The 15,020-nt window shown below is 52.5% G+C and overlaps 1 protein-coding gene across 2 annotated transcripts in view; it reads left to right on the top strand.

The window, feature by feature from the left end:
• The window catches only part of POGK (pogo transposable element derived with KRAB domain), a 21,195-nt gene extending 7,219 nt beyond the window's left edge, over window positions 1–13,976 (top strand). Inside the window, exons 2-5 of one of the 2 annotated variants that reach the window (XR_001369393.2) lie at window positions 1,085–1,211; window positions 2,085–2,183; window positions 4,420–5,941; window positions 12,067–13,976. Coding sequence is in view for 1 of the 2 variants with exons in the window: in XM_006163054.3 (XP_006163116.1) it covers window positions 1,085–1,211; window positions 2,085–2,183; window positions 4,420–5,891 (1,698 nt within the window). In the remaining variant the exon portion in view is untranslated. The remainder of the gene's footprint in view (window positions 1–1,084; window positions 1,212–2,084; window positions 2,184–4,419; window positions 5,942–12,066) is intronic. The other variant, XM_006163054.3, reaches the window with a different exon arrangement.
• Window positions 13,977–15,020: the final 1,044 nt, after the last annotated feature.

Here is a 15,020-nt window from a genome sequence, read left to right as displayed (position 1 = left end):
CCCAGGTCCTGAGCACGCCTGGACCTGGCACACTCGGAGTGCTTATCGAACCAGAACCCAGAACCTTCTCACGTGGGTCAGCCTTGCAGAGCGTGGCACTGCGCCTGCCACTGCACCAACAGCGGGGCCTTGGAGTAGGATTTGAGAGAGAAAGTGAAAGTGAGAAGTCATCCCTCCAGGGAGATGGCCACACCACACTTCAGTCCCTTGTCCCCTCTCTCGGGATGTTGTGTATGCACACACATGTGCCTCGTGTGTCTTTCACGCTGCCAGTTCTGGGACTGGAATCCTGCATGATGTGTGGGGTGGGGAATCAGCACCTTATCCCCACGCCACCCGCTGGCCCCTAGGGGAGGATTTTTAATGAGGGGAAGGAAAATGTGTGAAAAGCAAAGCAAATTGTTCTGAACAGAGGAGGTTGCTCCAGGTGGCTTCCAAGGACCCCTCCCCGGTCAGGGTGGAGCTGGGGTCGGGGGAAAGGGAACATCCTCAGTGCTTGCAGGGCCCGGCATTGTAGCACGCTCTGGCAGCTCTACGGCATGGAGCTCCATCTGGCTCTTCCCTCCTCCTCTCCTGCCATGTGGATTGGAAAGGCCAGGTAGGACCCCTTCCCTCACTGGGCAGCTTTGGGTTCCACGTCACCCGAAGACCACAGAGCTTCTGTGGAGAGTGGTCACCCATCCTAATTTATAAGCCTGACCCCCGCCCCTTCCCCTCCCACCCTGGGCCAGGGGGCCTTGGCAGGGACAGGGGCAAGGGTTGGCACGAGCGTGCCAGGGGACACATCTCTGGGCATGCTGGCTCCTGCCTGAAGTTCACTCACTGCAGTGCGTGGGCGAGGACCCAGCACCCAGCATCCCCAGGCAGTGAGTGGCAGGGAGTCTCCTTGGTGCTGCTCTTACCATCTGTCATCGGCGGCAACAGTGACTTCCCTGGTGGGGAGGCCCAGGCCAGCTGTGCTCCTGCCCTCGCCCTGAGCTGTCGTGTGCAGACCTGCCTGTGAGGGAAGGGCCACCGGTGGGCTCCGAGCTTCGGTGTCTGCCGTGCCTGGCCCTCGTTCTGAGAGGCCTGTTTGCTGTTGCAGGTCCCTGCGCTGTTTGACGAGGTGGCCATATATTTTTCTGATGAGGAATGGGAAGTTTTGACGGAGCAACAGAAAGCCCTCTACCGGGAAGTCATGAGGATGAATTATGAAACCGTCCTGTCCCTAGGTAAGGCCTTGCTTTCTTTGTCTCCCAGAAGCTGGGCCCAGAGAGCCGTTTCCCTGACTCTCGGTGTGTCCAGCAGCCTTCTCTCCTGAGCTAGCATGCGTTCCCTGAATGCATGTGCCATGGGATCTCCTGGGTTTTTTGTTTGGAGGGGGATTTTTGCTATAGGGTACATACAGAGACAGAAAGAGCGAGAGAGAGTGAGAAATCACCCCCCAGAGGGGATGACTGCACGGCAGTCCCTTCCCTATTCTCCTCTCGGGGTTTTTGGGCACACAGGCACACGTGACCGGCATGAGTTTGAAGCTGCTGGGTCCAGGACTCAGGTTGCAGTCAGCCACGTGGGAGTCCAGCACCTTAACCGCTATGCCACCCGCTGGCCCTAACTTCCTGTTTTTAATTTGGGTCCTCTTTAGCAGCTCTGAGAACTTCCATCCACCCCAGGCATTCTCATTAACACATAAGCACACGGACCTCGGAAATGTCTCCAGGATCTGGGCCTCTGCTTCCAAAGAACAGATGCTCTTCTGACTCTACTCGATACGACCCTCTCATTAGGGTGCAGTCAGGGGAGGGACTTCCCGGTTACCCATCGGGGACCGTGATGAGCCTGGGGTCCGTGGCCACACCCACCCCTCGCTGCTAGACGCAGTTCTGTGGTTGCTAATACTTGCCCTCATTGGCATAAATCCAGAAAGTCCCTTGGAATGTTTCCCTCACTGCTTTCCGTCCTGTCTTTATGCATGCTTGAGCCTCCCTCGCCCCCACCCTGTCTTTCACAAAGGAGGGGGTGCTTCTTAAGTGTTATAAAGGGCTCTTGGGGTCGCGTTCTAGGACAGTGACAGAGTCATCACCTGCTTTATTTCCCATGTACAGAGTTCCCATTCCCGAAGCCAGACATGATCAGTCGTTTGGAAGGGGAGGAAGAGTCTCCGAATTCTGACGAGTGGCAGCTACAAGGAGGGACCTTTGCAGGTACTGCAAGTCAGCCTGTTCAGCACCGGCCGGGGAGGTCCCGGAGCTGGGGTTGCCGTCTCTGAATCTACCCTGTGGGGCACTTCACAATGGAGCAGGGTCGTGAGACAGAACGCGAATTGGCTCCAGAGCTTACATATCTGCTCCCCCAGTGCTGTGCGACCTTAGGCAACTCCTTTCGCCTCCCTGAGCCTCCATTTCCTCACCTGTCAGTGAGGAGTCAGACTTGATGCGCTGCCTTTTATGAGGGGCTTCAGAACTTTCATGGAAAAGTAGATTAGAGGACAGATTTACTGGGCCAGCAGATGGCTTAATGGTTACCTCGCTGGACTCCCATGTACTTGACTGCAGTTCAAGTCCTGGACCCAGTGGCTCAAAACTCACTCTGGGTGTGTGTGCATGCATGCCCAAAATCCCAAGAGGAAATTGGAGGAGAAGGGATTGTGGTGTGGCCATCCCCGCTGGGGGTGATTTCTCACTTTCTGTGTATCTCTGTCTCTCTGATGAGCACACATGCTTTATAGCAAAGCTCTCTCTAAATAATAATAATAATAATAATAATAAAACAATAATTAAGTTTTTTTTAAATAAAGTACACATTTACTTTGGTGCAAAAATCTTAATACCCATAATAGTTTTTTCATAATACACATTTCCATGAACTTTCTGAGGTGACCTTGTGTGTGGATGGGGCGAAATAGGCTGTGGGGCATGTGGTCCCCTGCGTCCTGGGGAACGTGGCCGCCATGGGAGTACGCCTCTCACCCCTGCAGACTGAGGAGGAAGGGAAGCTTACCTCCTCTCTGCTCTCTTCATACTGGGCAGAAAACGCAGCAGCAGCTATAGGACACATCTGAGCAAGTGTGTCTAGGGAGCACCTAGCCTTTCATCAAGAAAAATGGTTAGGAGGGCAGCAGCTGGGTAAATATAGCATAGCTTCCCGACAGCTGGAATAGTTTTGCATTTTCTCTAGAGGTAAGGACCTAAACCGCCATGTTATTTTGAGGCATATTTCCTGTATCTTAGAAAGAGAGATTTTTGCTATAGCACACATGTGCCTGCTGGAGAGATGGCTAGAAAGTGAGAAACCACCCCCCGGGGGGATGAGCATGCCTCAATCCCCTCTCCATTCTCCTCTCGGGATTTTAGGCATGCGTGCACACGTACTGGTGTGAGCTTGAAGCCACCGGGTGTGGGACTCAAACCACAGTCGACTACATGGGAGTCCAGTGACATAACCAGTACACCGTCTGCTGGTCCTGGGGCATGTTTTTCCTTCACTACTTTAAAGTTTCTGAAACTGAGAATGAATGCCTCTTAAAACTGATGGCACGTCATAGTTTTGACTAGAGGCATTTTTTCTTTCCTTTTTTTTAGGTTTTTGCCATAGGGCATGAATGCTTGCCAGACAGAAGAACAGTGAGAAATCACCCCTAGGGGGGTGGCCACACTGCAGTCCTGTCTCCTCCAGTTTCCTCCTGGGATTTTGGGCATGCATATACATGCAGAGCCACCAGGTCTGGGACTTGAACTGTGGTCAACCATGCGGGAGTCTAGCACCGTAACTACCAGGGCATCCTGCTGACCCCAAGGCATTTTTTTCTGAACATCACATAATAGTCCGTCTGCCGACTGATGGCATTTTAGGTTTAGTGAGATAGGTCATCCCCCCCCACACACACACACCTTCTAACTGACACGGTGAGACCCAGCTCCGACACTCATGCGCAAGAACTGTCCCTGCCCTGCCAGCTTCACTCTGCCAAGTGTGGCTTTGCTGTGGGCTTCTTGGTTCAAGGCGTGTGGTTCGGCCCGTGATGCATCAGATCTCTGTGACAGTATGTGGCAGTGGGTTACGTGTGGCTTCTTGTCTACAGGAGAATTATTTTGGTCCAAGCAGACCCCCGAATTATTTGGTCCAAGCCTGGTGCCTGCGTTCAGTTCTAGCTCTGCCCCTCTCAGCCTGGCTCCGTAGCATTGCTTGGGTTCCGTAGCCACCCCTTCTGCACCTGCAAACTGGACTGCAGTGTGCACACAGTCCCGAGAGTGAGAGGAGTGGTCCGTGTGAATCGCTAGCACACGGGTAAGGACTTGGGGCAGTGTGTACCGTTAAAGTAGCTTCACTACTTTGCGTGGACCTCATGTTAAGGTCTTTGTCGCATTTCACCCCCACACTCAGGGACTAACCCAGAGCACTCACTGGCATTCTTTGTGCCCCTCCCTGCTTGTCTCCCAGAACACGAAGACGCTGACGTGAAGCCTCGCGACTGGGCAGACTCGGTGAACGCCGCCTCTCACCTCCCCCAGCCGCAGCCCCTGGACGGCTTCGGGCTCCGTCTGCCCCGGGACCTCTCGGAGCTGCCCGAGTGGAGCGAGGGCTACCCCTTCTACATGGCCATGGGCTTCGCAGGCTACGACCTCTCGGCCGACGACATCGCCGGCAAGTTTCAGTTCAGCCGGGGCATGCGCCGCAGCTACGACGCCGGCTTCAAGCTGATGGTGGTGGAGTACGCGGAGAGCACCAACAACTGCCAGGCTGCCAAGCAGTTCGGAGTCCTGGAGAAGAACGTCCGGGACTGGCGTAAAGTGAAGCCGCAGCTGCAGAACGCCCACGCCATGCGCAGGGCCTTCCGGGGCCCCAAGAACGGGAGGTTTGCCCTGGTGGACCAGCGCGTGGCCGAGTACGTCAGGTACATGCAGGCCAAGGGGGACCCCATCACCAGGGAAGCCATGCAGCTGAAAGCTCTCGAGATCGCCCAGGAGATGAATATCCCCGAGAAGGGGTTCAAGGCCAGCCTGGGCTGGTGCCGCCGCATGATGAGGCGGTATGACCTGTCCCTGAGGCACAAAGTGCCCGTGCCCCAGCACCTGCCCGAAGACCTGACGGAGAAACTCGTCACCTACCAGCGCCGCGTGCTGGCCCTGCGCAGGGCGCACGACTACGAGGTGGCCCAGATGGGGAACGCCGACGAGACGCCCATCTGCCTGGAGGTGCCGTCACGGGTGACTGTGGATAACCAGGGCGAGAAGCCCGTCCTGGTGAAGACGCCAGGCAGGGAGAAACTGAAAATCACAGCGATGCTCGGCGTCCTGGCTGACGGGAGGAAGCTGCCCCCGTACATCATCCTGAGGGGGACCTACATCCCCCCCGGGAAGTTCCCCAGTGGCATGGAGATCCGCTGCCATCGGTACGGCTGGATGACCGAGGACCTGATGCAGGACTGGCTGGAGGTGGTGTGGCGGCGGCGGACGGGCGCGGTGCCCAAGCAGCGAGGCATGCTGATCCTGAACGGCTTCCGGGGCCACGCCACCGACTCCGTGAAGAGCTCCATGGAGCGCATGGACACCGACATGGTGATCATCCCGGGGGGCCTGACCTCGCAGCTGCAGGTGCTGGACGTGGTGGTCTACAAGCCCCTCAACGACAGTGTGCGGGCCCAGTACTCCAACTGGCTGCTGGCCGGGAACCTGGCGCTGAGCCCCACCGGGAACGCCAAGAAGCCACCCCTGGGCCTCTTCCTGGAGTGGGTCATGGTCGCCTGGAACAGCATCCCCAGCGAGTCCATCATCCAAGGGTTCAAGAAGTGCCACATCTCCAGCAACCTGGAGGAGGAAGATGACGTCCTGTGGGAGATCGAGAGCGAGTTGCCGGGCGGAGGGGAGGTCCCCAAGGAATGCGACACTGAAAGCACGACCGAGGGCCGCTGAGGACATGGTGAGAGGGCCGGTCCGGAGGAGCTGCTCAGGACCTCGCGGGGGTCAGTGGGTTCTGTGACACCTGTTCTCTTGTTCTTCTTCATTGTTTTTTTTGTAGAGAGGTTTTTCCTATAGAGTGCATACACGTGCCAGAGAGACAGAAAGCAAGAGATCACCCCCCGGGGGTGCAGTCCCTTCTCTATTCTCCTTGTGGGATTTTGGTCACACTGTACACAGGCCTGGCGTGGGTTTTAAGCTACGGGGTCCAGGACTTGAATTGGGGTCGACTCTGTGGGAGTCTGGCAGTGTAAGCATTGCACCATCTGCTGGTCGCTTCATTATTTTTCAAAATTAACGTCTGTTCTTCCACGAGAGACTCAGAGAAAAAGACACTCCCCTCCGGTCCAGGGTCTGCCTACCTCGACGCACCCCCGTCTCAGCAGCCTCACAGACACATGCACCCCCAGTGTTCAGGACGGCCCTGGGGCATGAACCAGGACCTTTCCCGTGTGAGCCCAGCTGTTACTGCAGTACCATACCTGGCCGCTCACCTCTTCTGTCTCATTCTTCTTCTCCATGTTCAAGTTCTCTTAGAGCCCTCAGTGCAGTAGGGCAGTTCCTCTTACATGAGACTTTCTCTGTCTTACTTTGAATTTTCCTCTGCAGTTTGGACCCAAGAGCACTTGTACTAGTATGCAGGGATTTCAGAAATTCATGGGAAAGTAGAACTAAAGTATGCGCTTGTTACAGTGCAATTTTTAAAACCCATGTTTTCTTTATAGTTCACGTTTTCCACGAGCTTTTGAAGACTCCTCCTACTGGCTGAACATCCAAGATCCAAAACTTTGGCCCCTCAGGTGGAAAATTCCACACTTGACCTCACATGTTGGGTCTTAGTCAAAATGCTACAAAACGCATAGTCACCTTATATGCAGCCGAGCATAATTTTTGTAATTGTATAAACTTTCATAATTGTATAAAATTAAGTCCAGGCTACATATTTAAGGTGACCCTGAGACTTAAATGGAGCCCAGCTGATGGCATGGTGGTAAAGTTGGCTGGATCCCACATGGCTGACTGCATGATTCAAGTCCCAGACCCAGGGGCTTAAAAACCCACCAGGTGTGTGTGTGTGTATGCCCAAAATCCCAAGAAGAAATGAAGAAGGGATTGCAGCATGACCATGCCCCATGGGTGGGGGAAGGCGTGCTTACCCACGGCCCTTCTCTGTCTCTCCAGCAAGCGTGTGCACCTCTAGCAAATATTAAAAGAAAAATGAATGTTCTTTTCTGGAGTTAAAACTTTGTCCCATCCCCAAGATATTATGTCTATACAAATATTCCAAAATCCAAAAAAGTCCAAAATTCAAAACATCTCTGGGAACCAGCAGTTAGCGTAATGGCTATGTCACTGGATTCCCACATAGTCGACCGTGGTTCGTGTCCTGGACCCGGTGGCTTAGAACTCACGCCGGGCACGTGTGCGTGCGTGCCCAAGATCCCGAGAGGAGAATGGAGGAGAAGGGATTGTGGCGTGACCATCCCCTCTGGGGGGTGATTTCTCGCTTTCTGTCTCTCTGTCTCTCTCTGTCTGTCTGGCGAGTGCACGCGCCCTATAGCGAAAACCTCTCCAAAAAAAAAAAACATCTCTGATCCCAAGCTTTTCAAATAGAAGCTACTCAGCCTGTACATAAAAATGAACAAAGCGAACTGCCAGCATGTTTAAGCTGAGAGCTCTGTCACTGAAAATACTTAGGCCTGGGCCAGTGGGCAGCGTGGTGGCTAAGGCGCTGGACTCCCGCATGCTGACCTCGGTTCAAGTCCCAGACCTGCGGTTTGCCTTCCCACTCTCCTTTTCTTTCTCCCCCTCCGTCTCTCTTTCTGTCTCTCTGGCGAGCACTGTACCCTATAACAAAATAACAATAACAGTAAATAAATAATTCTTAAAAAAAGAAAGAAAGGAAGTACTTGGGCCTGAAGGAGCGAAGTCTGGCGCTGCTGAGCTCACAGAGTTTTGTCTGAAAAGCTGCCCGTTCCCGTCTTAGGGCCTGTCTGTGAGGCAGTATGCCCGGCACACTTGGGGCGTCCGTGCTGGCACATGCTGGCCTGCGGGGGGACAGAGGGTGCTGCGTGTGCCTTTAGTGGGGGTCCTCTGGCTGGGAGTCCAGTCCTGGGGTGATCTGCAGTCTCCCCACCAGGGAAGTCACTACGTAGCTTCTGCTTGCTTTTCTCTGGGGAGTTCAGGGTTTTCCCCGTCATCACAGTCTCTGGACCTTCTCCTGGAGTGGAGCAGTCACAGCGGTTCCCCGTAGTTAGCTCATGTCTGGAGGGAGATTTTTTTAATTACTCTTTTTCATGAGACACGGAGACAGTACCCCCGCAGGATCAGTACACCACGTCCAGGCCTGTCTCAGCTAGCTGGGATCATGGGCACATGTGCGCACACCCTGTGCATACGGGGAGGCCTGGGCTGCGGACCCGGGGCTTCCCACGTGGCCTTGGCATCGTGGATTGTCACACTGCACTCGGCCGGCACGAACACATGTTTAGATTCACTGTTGGCACCGAAAAAGAAAGAAAGAAAGTACCTAGGACTGTCGGGAGCGAAGGTTGAGGCCCAGGGCAGTGAGGCTGGAAGTTCCAGAGCTGAGGACAGAAGAGGAGCAGCCTTGACAGGAAGTGGGGAACGGGGCCTGGGACAGCACAAGGGAGATGAATCCCCACCCCACACCCTCACGCACACGCCTGCATGCGCGCATGCCTTGGGGGAATGGTGGCCGCATGCTCGACAGTGGAGAAGCTTACAGGACGGACAGACAGCAGCTTTACCTCCTCCTCGTTCCCCTCACGTGGTCCGTTTGTCCCTCAGGCAGTGTTTTATGTGAAGGAAGGAGGACCTGAAACCATCTGGACCCATTTTACTTCATTAAGGTATAATGAGGTGTTTCCTCCCTCCTTGCCTTTTTCTCTGTATGTAAAATGCGAGCAGAAACCTCTGTCCCTTCACCTCGCGCCATGGGAGTACGTCCTTGTGTCGAAAACAGCTTCCATCTTCCTTGCCCGCAAATCAAGCTGCAGTAGTATCACTGACCCCACTGGCATTCCGGGCCCCTGGGAACTGCAGTGGAGCAAGGTCTATATATCCACATCCCTGAGTTGGCTTTTTTTTTTTTTTTTAATTCTTTTAAGTTTATTCCATGGGCAAGAGACAGAGACGGGCACCCCAACAAGGTCTGGACACCACAGCCCACCCGCTCCTGGGTCACGGAGACGTGCCTGCCTGACACACTCGGGAGGTCTCCAGTCGTAGACGCTCCTGGGTCACAGAGACGTGCCTGCCTGACACACTCGGGAGGTCTGTCGTAGACTGGCAGCCTTCCCACAGAAGTCTGCCTCATAGGGCATTGTATTCTTTTTTTTTTTTTTTTAAGAATTATTTATTTAATTTTATTTTACATTTACTTTTTTTCAGAGAGCAGTTTTTATTATAGGATGCATCCACTCACCAGAGAGAGAGAGACAGAAAGAAAGCGAGAAATCACCCCCTGGGAGGATGGCCATGCCTCAGTCCCTCTCCTCTCGGGATCTTGGGCACACACACAAGTTTCAAGCCACCAGGTCCAGGACTCAAACCATAATCGGCCATGTGGGAGTCCAGTGATGTAACTGCTATGCCATCTGCTGGCCCCTTAAGCTTCCTTTTTTATTTCTTCCACAAGAGACAGAAAGAGAGACAGGCATTCTCAACCGTCTTCATGCCATGGTCCACTCCCAGCTTCACCCAGCAGGATTGTGGGCACACGTGCCAGTATACACAGGGAGGCCTTGGGACGCGAACCTGGAACCTTGCTGCTGCTGCTTCACTGTCTGGTCCTTGAAATGCTTTCCCCCTCATGTCCCTCACTCTCAGAACCCTAATCTTCCTCTCCTTCTGACCTTTCTGCTTCCATTGGACATCAGACTCTGACTTACACTGTGTTTTTACCTTCTTCATTGTACCCTTTGCTTTTCCTGCCTCCTTGTTATTTGCTTGGTTTTTCTGAGACTTTTGCTATAGGACTTGTGCACTTACCAGAGAGATGGAAAGCGAGAAATCACCCCCTGGGGGGATAGCCATGCCACAGTCCCTTCTCCTCCATTTTCCTCTTGGGATTTTGGGCACACATCTGCCCAACATGAGTTTCAAGCCACTGGATCTGGGACTCGAACCATGGTCAGCCATGTGGTGTCCAGCACCTTAGCCACTATGCCACTTGCTGACCCCCTTGTCTCCTTGTTAGATGACATTTTTGTGTATTTTAAATTGTCTAAGCTATCTACCACCACAGAGATGCCATCAACAACTGCCAGAAGAGGCCGACCCATAGCATAGTGGTTGCGGGAGCCAGATCCCACCACCAACTATGGTTCAGGTCTCGGCCCGGCAGCTTCAGAAACACTGAGTACGTGTGGGTATGCCAGGGCCCTGACGAGGCGGAAGGGGTGGCAGCATGACTGCGCCCCATTTGGAGATCCTTTCTCCAACTCCTCTCCCACCCTGTGCCTCTGTGTCTGGTGAACACATACCCTCTGACAGTTAATAAAAACATCAGAAGAGGAAAGGGGCAAAGCTGTCGGGCTGCAGCTGGGACTGGAGCCCTTATGCCCAGCGTCGGCCATGAGCTCTGATCTCCCGGGCTGCCGCAGCTCTCTGCACCGCTGCCAGGGAAGGGGTGGATGGAGACAGGGAGTCACAGCGAGTGAAAGACTCAGAGACATGTGGGCATAAAGTTGCCTCTTGTCATCTGTTTGCAGATCTATCAGAGTTACGAAAGATTGCTAACAGTTGCTTTTGTTTCGTTTTAGTATTTTTTGCCAGAGGGTGTGTGCACTAGCCAGAAAGAGACAGAGAGACAGAGAAAAAGTAAAGAAAAGATCATGGGTTGGGGGAGAGCCTAATCTTCCTCTCCTTCTGACCTTTCTGCTTCCATTGGACATCAGACTCTGACTTACACTGTGTTTTTACCTTCTTCATTGTACCCTTTGCTTTTCCTGCCTCCTTGTTATTTGCTTGGTTTTTCTGAGACTTTTGCTATAGGACTTGTGCACTTACCAGAGAGATGGAAAGCGAGAAATCACCCCCTGGGGGGATAGCCATGCCACAGTCCCTTCTCCTCCATTTTCCTCTTGGGATTTTGGGCACACATCTGCCCAACATGAGTTTCAAGCCACTGGATCTGGGACTCGAACCATGGTCAGCCATGTGGTGTCCAGCACCTTAGCCACTATGCCACTTGCTGACCCCCTTGTCTCCTTGTTAGATGACATTTTTGTGTATTTTAAATTGTCTAAGCTATCTACCACCACAGAGATGCCATCAACAACTGCCAGAAGAGGCCGACCCATAGCATAGTGGTTGCGGGAGCCAGATCCCACCACCAACTATGGTTCAGGTCTCGGCCCGGCAGCTTCAGAAACACTGAGTACGTGTGGGTATGCCAGGGCCCTGACGAGGCGGAAGGGGTGGCAGCATGACTGCGCCCCATTTGGAGATCCTTTCTCCAACTCCTCTCCCACCCTGTGCCTCTGTGTCTGGTGAACACATACCCTCTGACAGTTAATAAAAACATCAGAAGAGGAAAGGGGCAAAGCTGTCGGGCTGCAGCTGGGACTGGAGCCCTTATGCCCAGCGTCGGCCATGAGCTCTGATCTCCCGGGCTGCCGCAGCTCTCTGCACCGCTGCCAGGGAAGGGGTGGATGGAGACAGGGAGTCACAGCGAGTGAAAGACTCAGAGACATGTGGGCATAAAGTTGCCTCTTGTCATCTGTTTGCAGATCTATCAGAGTTACGAAAGATTGCTAACAGTTGCTTTTGTTTCGTTTTAGTATTTTTTGCCAGAGGGTGTGTGCACTAGCCAGAAAGAGACAGAGAGACAGAGAAAAAGTAAAGAAAAGATCATGGGTTGGGGGAGAGAGATGGCCCCACCACAGTTCCTCCTCCTCCATTCTTCTCTCTGAATTTTGGGCACATACGCACATGTGCCTGGCATGGTTTCCAGGCCTCCAGGTCTGAGACTCGAACTGCAGAATTAGCCATTTGGGATCCAGTTGCCTTAACCAACATGTCACCTTGCTAGTCCAGGTTTGATAAAATTTCTGATATTGAAAGTCCAAGGGTTCATTCATACGTAGGTCTTTGTATTTTCCAGCAAGTGGACCTGTGACTGGAAGTTGGGGAGCAGTATCCTCAAGATCATTCTGGAAGTGTGGACACACAGGGGCCCACAGAAGGCCAGGGAGCCAGACAGTGGCCCGTGCATCCCATGGCGGACACAGCCCAACCCCACCCCACACCACTGCGTGGCAGAAGAGTCGAGGACCCTTAACTTCATCAGTGCACACGGACAGACATGAGTAGGACAGACACTACTGCTCCGGTTTCTTGTTGGGAGAGACTCCGTTTATCCACCCTGTTGACGAAACCTGTACATAGGAACAAACACAGCTGTTTCCTGGAGGAGAGATGCTGCTCGGTATCACCACGCTCACCCGGGCCCGACTCTGGTGGTGCCCAATGGAGACGACCTTAAGTCCATGTTTAATTCTGCCTTTGAAATGCTTCTGGAAGTAGAGCCTGTCCCCACACAGGTCACGACTAGAGAGGGCTTCGTTAGGGGCGTGTCGCCGGTGTGCACCTGCTACTTCATATTTTCTCTTGGAAAAATGCGATGCTACTAGTGCTGACAGCGGCATTCAGACTGGCCTGGTACCAGGAGGTGGCTCTTCTGTAGACGCACTAGGCGAGTATGGCCAACACAGGTTGAAATAAACAGTGCTCTTTTATTTATCCTATCTGGTTGGCAGCTAGGTGTCTTTAGGGTCTTCTCTAATGGCCCTTGGTTATTAAGTTTAATGAGAGGGCAGCATTGAGTAAACAAAGCTCTGTTTCCCCGGCTGCCTGCAGAAGTCGCTCTAAATTATCTGCTGTGTACATGGTACAAAGCCCACTGACTCATCTGATGCTTGTTCATTTCTTTATTATTTCTATCACAAGGGCAGCAGGAGGGCAGCAGGGCCTTTGCCTTTAGCCACAGCTGTCTCAGATTTCTAACCTTCTACTCTGTGGGATAGGTGGGAGGTCACTGAGTTTTTATACGTAGTAACCTGCATTCCACGTAGGTCGAGTTTTACAGAAACATTCCTTAAAGCTATCTGCTACGAAAAGCCTGCCAGAACCTCGGAGACAAAGCCATTGCTAGGTCCAGTCTGGGTAGCGGGCTGCATAGCCACCCTCCCTCCCTCCAGACTCAGCTCACCTACATGATACAAGCCGTTCTTGGCATCTGGAGACACCTATTTCTACTCAGGTATTCATTTTCCTGCTAGTGACTCACCTTTCTGATCTCTAAGCCAGCTCAGCCCCCAAGGGGAAGCTCGCCTCCCTGCTGTCTGCGTGTCGCTCGGTGTTCGCACTGTCTCCCACTTGCTTTAACTCGTACCCTTGGTCATCCAAGTGGTCTCAACCCAGCTACCTTGCATTCCAGAAGCTTCCATCCATTCTCATTCTACTTGATTTTTCTTACACGGCCCGCTCTTTCCTTCATGGCGTACATGTTTGGGGAGCTTAGAAGACTTTACAAGACCTTATCTTGGGCTCCTGCCTTGGAGCCTAGTTTCCTTGCTGAGAAGGGTAGAGAAGGGGCCCGATCCTGTTTCATTCCACCAGCACCTCCTCGCGTCTTGTCACCGGCTGAGCGGTGATGCCTTACAGGTTGCAGAGCGCCGGGCCTGTTCTAGAGCAGCAGCTCTCCGGTCAGGGCTTTTCTGGGCTCACTCTTGCGCTGACTGAATTATGACCTCTGCCTAACAGAGCCTGAGTGCAGAATGGCTGTTCCCCTAGAATCGCGAGAGCACACGGAGACAATAGTTGTACTCCCCCGTAGGTAGGAACTGACCCAACAATAAACTTTGATAATAAAGACGGTAGACCATGGTGGTTTTTACTTACCTATTGACATTGTGAAAGTTTCATTTCAAGCTGTTGCCTACACTTTATCCTCCATCCAATTTGGAATAGATGACACCCTTGAATCAAATAAACTTCGTAGGATGCAATGTATCAGTAATGTTGTTCTCTTTGACAAGAGAGAAATGTATGCAGGTTTTTGTTGAGATTACTGTTTTGTTTTTTTTAAGAATTATTTTGTTTAACTTTATTTAGTTTATTTCAATTTGACAAGATAGGGACAGAGTAGGAGAAAGCAAGCCACCAGGTCTGGGACTTGAACTGTGGTTGGTCGTGTGGGAGTCCAGCGCCCTTAATCACACCACCTGCTGGCCCCTGTATGCAGTTTTTGGGGGGTTTTTTTGTTTGTTTGGTTTTTTTAGAGGTTTTTCACTATAGGGCGCGTGCGCTCACCAGACAGAGAGAGACAGAGAGATAGAAAGCGAGAAATCACCCCCCCAGAGGGGATGGCCACGCCGCAATCCCTTCTCCATTCTCCTCTCAGGATCTTGGGCACACGCACACGCACCTGGTGTGGGTTTTAAGCCACTGGGTCTGGGATGCGAACCGCGGTCGACTGTGGGAGTCCAGCAACATAGCCATTACGCTAACTGCTGGTTCCCCCTGTATGTAGTTTTAAAATGGCTTTTAAAAGTGAGGGAGGTCTGCCATAAATTTTGAAGTACAAAATCAAAGTCAGACCCAGATTTATGAACCATATGTACATATCTCAAGACCCGTTATTGAGGACCACACACACCCATCGGTACATTTTAAATCCTCCATCAATGCTTATCTTTTGAGTAGAAATCAACATAGCTCTTTAAAATAAAAAATAAAGTTGGTTGTAACACTGTCCAAGTTACTTTCACTTTGTCACTGGGATGGAACAGCTATGTCACAGGAATAGGTGAAATGCCAAACATACATCCAATTTGCTTACACAGATTTCTTTCTTGGAGAGGTTTTTGCTATAGGGCGTGTGTGTGCGCCAAACAGACAGAGACAGAGAGACAGAAAGAGAGAAATCACCCCCCAGGGGGGATGACCACACCGCAATCCCTTCTCTATTCTCCTCTCAGGATCTTGGGCACACACGCACACACATGCACCCAGCGTGAGTTTAAGTCACCAGGTCCGAGACTCGAACCGCGGTCG

Source organism: Tupaia chinensis, unplaced genomic scaffold, assembly GCF_000334495.1.
Source record: "Tupaia chinensis unplaced genomic scaffold, TupChi_1.0 Scaffold141320_1, whole genome shotgun sequence".
Taxonomy (NCBI): Eukaryota; Metazoa; Chordata; class Mammalia; order Scandentia; family Tupaiidae; genus Tupaia; species Tupaia belangeri.
The sequence above is the reverse complement of the archived record's forward strand: the minus strand, read 5'-3'. Positions and strand labels throughout refer to the sequence as shown.